At 34.3% G+C, this 12102-nt stretch overlaps 1 protein-coding gene across 1 annotated transcript; it reads left to right on the top strand.

Moving 5' to 3' along the window:
- The first annotated feature begins 368 nt into the window (after positions 1-368).
- LOC105226854 (probable serine/threonine-protein kinase nek3) lies at positions 369-11110 on the top strand. Its single transcript, XM_011205957.4, has 6 exons — positions 369-583; positions 5495-5579; positions 6916-7047; positions 8455-9313; positions 9372-9837; positions 9904-11110. Exons 2-6 carry the CDS (start codon positions 5540-5542, stop codon positions 10852-10854), a joined length of 2448 nt encoding a protein of 815 aa, XP_011204259.2. The 5' UTR covers positions 369-583; positions 5495-5539; the 3' UTR covers positions 10855-11110.
- The last annotated feature ends 992 nt before the right edge of the window (positions 11111-12102 follow it).

The raw sequence follows: 12102 nt of genomic DNA, 5'->3' as shown, positions 1-12102 counted from the left end.
CTGTTGTTGTTGGCAGTGGTAACTTGTTGGCTTATTGACGCTCTCTTGTTGGTTGTGTAAAATATCGGCAGCTAGGTGGCTTAGCGCAGTGCTGTCTTGTATTTGTTTGTGGGTATGTGCATGCATATTTATTATATACATAGATATAATGTTATGTATACAGTCATGAATATGTATGTGTGTGTGTATGTGTATGTAAGTGCTGTATGCAGGAAAGTTATGTTAGGCAGCGAGGTGCTGCATATGTAAGTGTATATGTATGTGTGTTGATGTAAATGTATTTGTAAGGCGGTAAGCTGTTTGTTTGTACGAGCGACCGCTTACTAGCTTCGAGCCAGTGTGGCGGCTATTGTTGTTTTTCGTAATAACTGCAGCATATTCGTATTTGAGCTTTCAGTTCGTATTTGACTTCTTGTGCTTGAAATGGTTTCTGCAATTGCTCACCTTGAGCGCGAGTGCCTAGTATCTGCTATCTACATTTAATTAATTGACAAAATAGTAATTTTTCCTACACTTTCAGTTCTAAAAAAATTCTAATTACATTGTCTTTGTAAAATTCCGCGTCTGTGTGAGTGTGTGTTGGGTAAGCGAAATTTTACGTAAACGAAATTTGCAAGGAAAAATAAATAAATAAATTTTGAAAGTAGAAAAAAAAATTGAAAAAAAAATAAAAAGTTTTGCATTTAATGAAATAAATTTGGAAAAAAAATTTAGAAAAAAATTCTTTAATTTTATGAAAGTAGTTACTCAACGCTTGAGAATTGTGGTCAAATAGTGCGCTGTGTGTTTATGTGCCCTCAGAAATGTCGTCGCAAACAAATACCTTTAAACCTAGCTATATATTTGTCATACTGTATGTAAATATGTATGTATATATTTATTTGGCGTTCGTGTACATGTGCATTATGTGTGTGTAACTAACTAAACAAATGTCGACGTCAGTGCATTTCAATTTCAAACGCGTTTCATGTATTTAACCTTGTAATATCTGTATAATCTAGTTTTGCTGTGCAGCTGATTTTATGGTGTTATTTTAAAAAATCGACACGTACCTAATAAACCAACACTTTTCTACATATAATTACATACATACATATGTATATGTACATATAAAAAAAATATTTGAAACGTACAAATCTGCAAAAAAGTCTGACTGATCAATCAAAGTACTCAGTTTTTGTGCGCTGCATACTGAAAATGTCCGCAAAAGTTAACCAAAAACAACAACAAATAAGCGAAATATTGTTAAAAGTGGCACAACTGCAACGACTGCACAGTCCGTGCTGTGCTGGACTGTCGCTGTGGTGCGCCACAAAGCTGAGCGGCTGGGTGTCCTAACGCGCATGCGCGAAAGCCTGTGAAGTTTTCACAGCGCATTGTGCTGGCCATTGTAGCACAAATATGTAGTTATATAAAAATAATTGTATATTTTTATTTTAAAAACATACATATGTATACATAAATAAGTATGTACATACGGCTTTACTCGTGTGTGTGTGTGTGTGTGAAAAACTTGCGCTTGTTTCATTTGTGCCAATTTTGTTAGCTGCCGCTGTTGCTACCGCTTTTCCAGCCTAGAAAAGTGAATGCGCCACTATTAACGCTTTTAAGCAGCCGCATATTCCTGCATAACCAACAAACGCACGCACACACATACACAAACAAACAAACATATCTAGTATATGTGAAGGCGCAGTAAAGCTGTTAATGGAGCAGCAAGCGAACTGGGCGAATGCTGCTGTTATGTGTGGCGGTTTGTTGTTGTTGCTGTGACAGCTTAAATGCCTGCATCAAATCTGCTAGACTATTTACATATGTACATAGTTATAAATAACTAATAATGATATGTTTGTTTGTTTAAATGTTGTTAACCATGATCGCTTTTACTTTCTTAATGATGTTGCTTTTGTTTCAGGTTTTTTGTGTTCGAATCTTTGTTGAGTATTTTTATTTTTTTGGTGTTATTGTTTCTGTAATTCGCAAAACTGCTTTAAGCCAAACTATAAACATATGCAGATAGATGCAAATGACTATATATTAGCATATGTATGTGCACATTTGCATATACACAAACAAACATGCATCTACATATTCATACATATTTACAATTCCACCAAAGCAACAGTGGCGGCACAGTTCTTTTTGGGTTGCGGACCAACGGAAGCTCGCAGCTCGATTTGGTCATTTCTTTTGTCTAAATATTACCAAATCTTTCAGGCGCCTAAGCACACCCACATATTTACAGCTGTTTGTATACATACATATATATGACTATGTTTGTATGTACGCTACAGCAAGTACAAGTGTAGATTCGCGTTACCGCCGCTAATAAACTTTTGTACGGCAAATAATTACAGCATTTTTATTATGCGCATGCGTGAGAGTTTTACTCAATGACTCTTAGCAATTGAAATGGAGTCTTGAAGCTTCCAAGTTTTTACTGACTAACTGGTTTGTTCTTTTTTTTGAAACAAATGTGAGAAGTGTTGTGAAGTTATCACGAACGAAATAAATTAGAAGCAGACTGACAGATGTTCAGATTTAAAAAAAAATATACAAATATAAGTATGTACATATGTATGTAGATATTTTGATACGTAAGTATGTACAAGTGCTTGTTTGTATGTAAGAAAGTATATTGTTGTTCACAGCATACAAAAAACGCGGTAAAATTCTGCGAAACTAAAGAAAACAGAAAAAAAACTTATAAGAAAAACAAAAATAAATAAATTAAAAAAAATAACATTTTTTTAGATAAAAAATATTTGCAAAATAAGCTTCAATATTTCTAAATAACTTAAAAATGTACATTAAACATGAAAAACGCGATAAATTCTGCTTTAAAAAATATAATAAATATAAAAATAAAATAAAAATTTTTATTTTTTAAATAAAATATATTAATTTTTTTTTTACTAAATAAATAAATATTTAATATTTTTTCTTTAATAAAAAATATTTGAAGACTAAACTTAAATATTTCTGCATTTTAGAAATATACATTATAACATGAAAAACGCGATAAATTCTGCTTTAAAAAATATAATAAATATAAAAATAAAATAAAAATTTTTATTTTTTAAATAAATTATTATAAATTTTTTATTAAATAAATAAAAATTAAATACTTAATATTTTTTCTTTAATAAAAAATTTGCAAAATAAACTTAAATATTTTTAGATTTTAGAAATATACAATAAAGCATGAAAAATGCGGTAAATTCTCAAAACTAAAAAAATATAAAAAGTATGAAAATAAAATATAAAATTCAATTAAATAAAATATTTTTAATTTTTTTTTTACAATAAAAACTAAATAAAAAAAATAAATATTTAAAAATGTTTTTTTAATAAAAATATTTGAAGATTAAACTTAAATATTTCTGCATTTTAGAAATATACAATAAAGCATGAAAAATGCGGTAAATTCTCAAAACTAAAAAAAAAAAACACTTAATATAAAAATAAAATAAAAAATCAAAATAAATAAAATTTTTAATTTTTTATAAAAAATGTAATACTAATTTATTTTTAAAATTTAATAAATAATGAAATTTTTAGCATTTTTTCTTTAATAAAAATTATTTAAAGAATATTTCTAGATTTAAAAAATATAAAATTTGCAAAACTAAGAAAAAGCAAACACTTAATATAAAAATAAAATAAAAAATCAAAATAAATAAAATTTTTAGCATTTTTTCTTTAATAAAAATTATTTGCAAACTAAACATAAAGACACGCTTATGCAAAACTAAAAAAAAAATATATAATCAATATAAAAATAAAATAAAAAATAAATTAAATTAATTATTTTAAATTTTTAATTATTTTAAATTTTTTAAATAATTTTTTATTAAATGAAAAAAATTATTTTTTAACATATTCTCTTTAGTAAAAAATATTTGCACACTAAACTTAAATATTTCTAGATTTAATAAATATACACCCACTGCTTTAAACTATAATATGCAAAATAAATATTTTAGAATGCAACACCACGCCACTTTTGAAACTGATATAGCATGTTTTTCCGATTTTTAGTGCGTTCATGTAGTTTACTCAGTATTTTGTATGCGTATGCGAAGGATAAGACAAGTTCAATGTACGCGGCGATTCACAAACCGATTCCGTTCATAAAAAAAGCGAGAAAGCAAACTTGAAACTAGTAAAACTATTTTTTCCTTTACTCAATGACCAAATATGAGCGCGTATAAAAAAAAACCATGGATTTGTAAAGAGGCGTATACATACATACATTTGTATATACCATACATGTGTATGTGTGAACATATATAAAATACTCTTCATATATAGTTTATATGTTTTGAAATCTATATGTTTTATGTTTTGCATACTTTTGCATGTATGTATGTTTATATGAGCGGGTTAATTTATAAGGAGCCAAAAACCGGAAAAATCGCTTATGCCGGAAATCTTCTACGAAACATTCTGAACAACTCTGAACATGTCTCAGAGACCATGGGTCTATAACCGAGATTGTACCGTTGCTTTGGACCATTATATCCAACTTTCATGATGACATCTTGTCAAAAAAAGTTTCGACACAAGGAATTGAGTTTGATCGGTCAGTTTGAATGGCAACTATACGTTTTAGGGATCCGATTTCCGCGCTTTCGACTATGTCCAGATAATTCTATACAGCAGATTATCTAAAAATTTGCAGACAAATCGGTACAGTAGTACCTAAGAAATCATGGATATCGTTTAAAAAAACAGTTTTGAGAAAAACGCGTTTTAAGTTTCACGTAAAGCCGAACCAGTTTGGATGCCGGGTCAGTATTATACCTATGTATGTCTCCGAAAATTATTCGAATTTTGGAGAACCCCATTGCAGACACACTCTTCAATAGTTAAACTTTCAAAAAAAAATATAGATTTTTGTTTTTATTTCTAGACCATAATTCCCCCTTAAGGGTGACTTGTACTAATGCAAAGAACGGACCAAATATGTGTGTGGTCTAAAGGCTAAATTGTGGCTGGAACATTAGAATTAATATTACACTTCACACACTATACTTGATTGACAGAAAGCTAAAGACGTCGTAGACAAGGTACACTTCCTCCTAAGTTCAGACAAAAATACTATTTCTAAATTGAGTCATATTCAACCAAGCTTATATATACTGGGAATACATAAATGAAGAAAAGAATTTAGAATAGGCCTTCAGCTATTTTTGGTCTCTTAGTGGCACGAAGCTGCCCTAGGGCGTTTATAACATCACATATTGTCGTTTTTGTTATTATGTTTGTAGTTTGCTATTTAAATTCTTAATGAGGCTTTCCATACTATACTTTTCAGGCACTTTCGCTTTCTACGCTTCATTCAGCTATCAGAGCTGCATAAGTTTAGAAAGCTAAATGAACTGAAAAATTTGATATGACGCAGCCTTAGCTTTGAAGAACTCTTTCTTTCCTATAAGAATAATCAAATAAAAAAAAAATAATATAGACAATAATTGTTTCCTTATTTCAGCTAATTTCTTCTTTTGTAAAAAGGTGTATTTAAACAGGTGCAAATATGGACTATCGATATTTATTCATTGCTTTCATTTTGAATGGTAAGTTTTTTCAAAAATAAGGTATTAATTATAATTTATAATAAATTATACAGCAAAATTTCGAAAATAATAGATTTGTTGATTATCGATTTTGGAAGGCTGAAAGCTCATTTGAATAGAAAAAATTGGCAAAATATGTATATTTCATAATCAATTGTAAGAATATAAGTATTTAAGTACTTACCGTAAGCCCCATAATTAAGTACCATTATAGCAATAATAAATTAATTTTGTTATAGTGGTAATCTGAAAAGGAAAAATTTAAATTACAAAAATCATATTAATTAAAAACAGAAATACAATATACATTGTGACAAAAAAAGCACCCGGATATATATAAAAATATCTAAAAAGAGAATTTGTCTAAAATTTTTTAATTCTAACTTAATTTCGTGTGCAGAATCGTTGCGAATGTTGGAAAAGGCTTACGGTGAATCAGTTTTATCAGAGCCACAAGCCTACTAGTGATACAAAGCCTTCTAAGACGGGTGAGTGGTCGTTAACACATGTCTCGTTCTGGACAACATTCGACCTCTTTAACTCATGAAAATATTAAAAAAGTGAAGAATATGGTGCTTGAAAATCGTCAGACAAATGTTAGAGAGATGGCACGAGAGTTCGACAACTCTCGCGAGTCCGCTTGAGTGATTTCGGTGGATATTTTGGGCATGAAACGTCCCGATAAAGCTGATTTTTTTTTTCAAAAAGAGTACGATTGTAACCGAATTTAAAGTCAAAAACACAATGAATACCATCGATCAACCACTGTATTTACCAGATTTAGCTCAGTGCGAGTGTAATAAGAGTGTGATGTGTTTCAGTCAATCGAATTCATAAAACAAAGTTCGCTAAAGGAGCTGAAGGCCATCACAAAAAGTGCATATGAAAAGTGTTTCGAGGAGTGGAAAAATCGTTGGCATAAGCGTATTACATCTAGTGGGGATTACTTTGAAGACGGCAAAATAAATATTGATGAATAATGAAATATGTATTTTTCGTTTAATTTACAAATATCCGGGTACTTTGTCACAATGTATTTTTGTAAAAGAATAGCCAAAGTTTAGTAATTTCAGCTAAAAATTGCCTAGAAATTTAATGCATCATCTTCAATATTGTTTTTGTTATTTTGATTCAAACTTAAAAACTCAACCGATCTTAACTTTTTTGCTTCACATGAGTTTTGTAAGTTTAGCGAGTGTTCTTTTGCTGTTCGATAACTGAAGTTTTCTTTCCTACAGTTAGTCTAAAAAGCCTTAAATGAGAACTTGCTTTAAGTATATTAAATGAATTTTATATATTATTAAGTATTTATAAAAACCCTTTTTAAATTTTACAGTTAATCCTATCCTATCGGATGGTGGTATAGATCCCTACATTACACAAACTGTTTATGGATTTCTCGATTTTACAACAACGATAGGCAATACTGTAATGGTATTTTCACCACAAAGTGCTCCACCACCAATCGGTATGTATGATAAATGATATAAAATAGAGATACAAATAAGTTGAAGGTTTAATGCATTGCTGGAATATTACATAATAACGTATATCATTATATTTTGTGTCTAATTGCTTAAGCTAACGTTGCATTCATCTAAGTTGCGCAGAATGTCTTTTGAAAACCTTTTAACCTCAATATACATATCAAATTTAACTCGGACTGGCTCTGTTACTCTACGCATGCAAAGCTAATCGTTAAACAGATTCGTACAAATTTTTTACGTTCGTGTGAACCCCATGGGTGGCACAAAATATTCAGAGAAGGTCGTGAAGTCATCGAAAACATGCGAGTCGTCCAACCATATCTCTGTTAATCATCATAACATCGAACTAATGAAAGAGAGTGTTTTTTAAATCGTATTAGCATCAGAGAGATAGCAGAAGGAGTCAGCATATCTTATGAAAATACTAAAGACATTTTGATTAAAGTTTTGGGTATGAAGCGTGTTAACGCTATACTCATGGCAAAAGATCTAAATTCTTTACAAAAATGACGTCAAAAAGAGGTCGCAAAAGCGACGCTTGACAATGTGGCTGAGGATCCTACACTCATTAAACGCGTGATTACGTGTGCCAAGACGTAGGGTTATGAATATGACGAAAAAAAAATCGTTTGTATCCCTTCCATCGACTGAAAAAATGTTCCATTACGATGATTGTTGACTTGTTTGTATGCCAAACTCGTAAGCCCATGCCTCATCCACAGTTATAATGCTTTCCATGAATGTGGTATAGGAATGCGCACGACGCATGTCGAAGGGTACTCATTTTGAAAAAAAACATTCAGCTTTATCGGGACGAACCGAGCAAGAACGCGTTTCATACCCAAAATATCCACAAAAATCATTCGAACGGACTCGCGAGTGATGTCAAGCTCTGTTGCTATCTCTCTAACGCTTGCCTAATGATATCCATCACCACCATATCCTTCACTTTTCATTAGTTGAAGGTTATCTAGAACAAGGCATGTCTTCAAAGATCTCTCGACCGTCTTTGAAAGCTTTGTACCACTCGTAAGCTTGTGTTTTTGATAAAAACTGAATCACAGCTCATATTTGGCATAGTAATTAAGGAACGTTCTACCAACTTAGGCAAATACACTTTTTTGAAATATCATTAACCCGGGGAATTTAATTACAATTTCCGAGAGCTTTTTTGTCACAATGTATATTGGCGATCAGGAGCCTTTTTTGGAGGCATTAATAAGGATTTGTATGAAAATACCTGAAAATATAGCTTCAGTCCGGGTTAAATTTGATATATAAATGGTTAAGATTTCAGTACTAATACTAAAGTTTAAGCGTCATCTAATAATTTTTCATCATTTTAATTAAGTTTAACCCACAATTATTTAATAAAATCAATCTTATAGGTAAAATCGAATTACCAACCAACATAATTGAAACCAAACCGCTTGTTACAAAACCTACGGAGGACGAAACTATTAAACCAACCAAACCAACGAACACCGAAAAGTTACCGACCAATAAACCTGTGGAGAAGAGTTCAAAAACTACTATTGTGGAGGCTCAAAAGAATAAACCTGTGGAGAAGAGTTCAACAACGACTATTGTAGAGGCTCAAAAGGATAAACCTGTGGAGAAGAGTTCAAAATCGACTATTGTTGAGGCTCAAAAGAATACAAACAACAACAACAATAGTAATGTGAAGATAGTAACGAGTAGTTCAGTGGTGGTTACGGCACAAACATCGCCGGAGCCCGTCGAAGAGCAACCCGCACTACAAATAGAAAACAATGTTTTTGAATACGATTTGCTCTCTCGTCAACCAGCCGAATATGCCGAAGAAACGTATCGTGTCATTAACAATAAGGCTACAGATAAACCACGAAACAGACTTAATCAACGCCGAACTTACGATGTGTCTTCGGAAGCAACTATTGTACACGAAGCAACAACGGCGAATCGTTTAAAACCGAGTCAAGCCGTGGAGAACAAACCGCATACGCCTAGTGGACCCAAAGGCAAGAAACCGAAGATAAGAACAACTGCACCGTTACGTGTTTTGAAGACTACAACACCTTCGTTATCCAAACCAGCGCCACAGGAGCAGAAAAATAATCGCATCTCCGGTTCGAATCGTCACAATGGCAAAGGCAACCGAGCCAATAATCACGAACAAGAGCATGTAACGATCACCGAATCTGTGGTTGAATCGTCACAAGTAACACAGAGTCATAAAAAGAGTTCGTCACGCAGTAAGCCTAAAAGGTAAGTGCATTGCAAAACTAATTGAGATCGATATTTTTCGAATTTGGTTTAATTGCAGGAAAAGCAAAAATAATCGATCATCAGCTAATGCGCATAAAAGTAGTGCGGTCGTGTTGGCATCCTCTGCCGAGCCGGGCCGCAAAACATTCCGCTCAAAGGTGCGACCCTCGAATGTGGAATCGCAAGCTTCTACTAGCGTCTACATGTTCAAATTGAATCGTACTCCCGGTAGATGGCAGTACACGACAACGCCGAAACCCCGAGTAGCAATACGTAAAAATCCGGAGGGCAACACCACGAAATCCGTAGACGCTTTTGCTGGCAATCCCAGCTTAAACGTAATATCCGATAATGGTGATCTGGAATCGTCGGGCTCACAAAACGGTGCTGTTGTCAATAATATAGATCAAGGTGGAAATTATCAACATCTAGTGGAGACCTTGAATGTGGAGATATCAACACCAGCAAATTTTAAGGATACCTACTATGAGTTGGCGACCATTAAAACACCGTACGCTTTTCAGGTAAATGCCACAATCCGCATAACTTTGTTACTTTACTAATTAATTTATAAAAATTCGTTTTCTCAGGTCGGTGGTTTGAAGAAGACCCGTTTCATAACAGTCACCTCAACGATAGAGAAAACGCTGACGCCCGATCCAACCGAAGTACAAATACCAGATGGTCCGCTAACCGAAAACATTTTGGCACCATCATCACGGGAAGTCAACTTTCTACGTGATACACATGTCACAACATTGAAACCCTTACACATTACCGAAAATGCCGAGACGCCAAATTTGGAAACAGTGGTGGACTCATTTAGTACAACCACGAAGAAATTGCGCACACAAGTCTTACCAATTGTCTTTGACATCAACAATGAGACATCATATGTCACACTCACACAAACTTACGACATCACAAGCCTTATAACGGTAACGAAAACACTGTCACCACTGGAAACTGATCTGCCGCTAAGGAGCTTCACTGACTTTGGTGCGAATCTGGATGAGGCGGGCTCCGAAATAAATCTAGAATTGGAATTCGGTGATGAAGATAATGCGGAAAACACAAAGGACGACAAATCATATCGCCCCAAATTATCGGATATAGCTGATCTTTTTGGCAAGTCATCGAATCTAACGGCTGAGGAATTACAAAGATTGGCGTTGTGGAAATTGCAAAGTAATTCGCAACAATTCTCCTCACTACTAATGCCCAGCATACCACAATACACGCCGGAGAGCACACTACCATTCCCGCCCATTACACCGTCCATAAATCCATTCCTGCTGCCCTTACAGCAATTCCAGACGATAACCTCCAGTATTGTGCATGAAACGATCGCAACACAGACGAATAGTAAAGTCTTAAAATTAACCTTTGGCGCACGTACGGCATACACGACAATTTACTCGAGTGAAGTTGTGCCGACACGTGCGACCAGCTACATCACCACATCCATACCCGTGCAGCCTACGCCACCGGCATTCCCGGGCTACTTTCCACCACCATATCCACAATATTATCTCGGTTAAGTTTAGTTATACAAAGTTCGGGTGCCCGAAAGCGCGCTCTCGTTCTTTTGTGTGTATGTATATACTAGTGTTAGCATCATTCTTTTGTTTTCATTTGGTCTTTTATAAAAATCCTATCAAATACTCGTCCATTTATTACTTCACAAACAACAAATCGAACTTAGAACATATGAGATTCAATGTTATTGTATTAAATTTTTTGCGTAGTTTCATTCATTTCGTTTTATAATAAAAATTTAAACCAAATTACAATGAATGATTTTTTGATTTTCTTCAATACTATTGGTCATCTTCTCATACTTTCATTTCAATTTTGATCAAATGAATGTGATCTTCACATTAAATGAGTGCAGGTTCTGATCTATTCCAGAGACACCCAACGACTCCCTAAAGCCATGGATTCCGCTACCCGTTATTTATCAGAATGAGAGTCATGCTGCCTATTTGAGCTCTTATGAACCGTAGATGTCTTCTGTTGGCCACTCTGATGGAGTGGCGGCGCAGTGCACGAACTAGGTACAGGTTTTACAGCCGTAGAGGCTGAGGTCGCGATAGTACGTTCACTCCTTGTGTGTCTTAAGGCATGAACAGGTCTTAAGATGGCTCCATCCATTGCATGTATTACATCTGACCGAGGTGGAGTTTAGATGGAGCCTTTTGGCGCAAACGCATCAGAAGAATTTCTCCGGGCCCGGGTTGGACTTAATGCCAGCACGAGTCAGGAGTATAAGGAGCAACCCTGTTGCAAGCCGTTGTTCCAGTGACGACAAGCTTATACTAAGAGTTACTGATCAAAATCTAATCCGAAATACGAGTCCTTGGCCGGATAAAATCCGGGTTAATTCCGGTGCGTAGAACCGGCTGTTGCGGAAATTGATTTCCCCGCCCTTATTTGCTCCTCTATTATTTTCTAGCAGTGATTTACACCTGGCGCCACAGAAATCACCCCTGCAGCCACCTGCTTGGAGCGGAACCGCTTCTTAGGAACATCAAGAGGTTTTTCCTCAATTGCATCGACGACATCGAATAATACGCCGACCGAACTTCGGGCGTAACTAACTTAAGACACGTATTAACCGCCATTCACAATGAAGCTATCAAGTTCTTCTGAGTTCCTTCCAGTGAATAGCGTTCTTGTAGTCAAATCCCCACCCATTGCAGACGAAGAGCTCAAGTTGCCGCGAGTGACCCTTGAGCAACTTCGTTCTGGATATTGTAACGGGTTAAACTCCTACTTGTTCAGAATAG

Source organism: Bactrocera dorsalis, chromosome 3 (assembly GCF_023373825.1).
Source record: "Bactrocera dorsalis isolate Fly_Bdor chromosome 3, ASM2337382v1, whole genome shotgun sequence".
In the NCBI taxonomy this organism is placed as follows: domain Eukaryota; kingdom Metazoa; phylum Arthropoda; class Insecta; order Diptera; family Tephritidae; genus Bactrocera; species Bactrocera dorsalis.
Note: the sequence above shows the minus strand (reverse complement) of the source record. Positions and strands in the feature narration are given on the sequence as shown.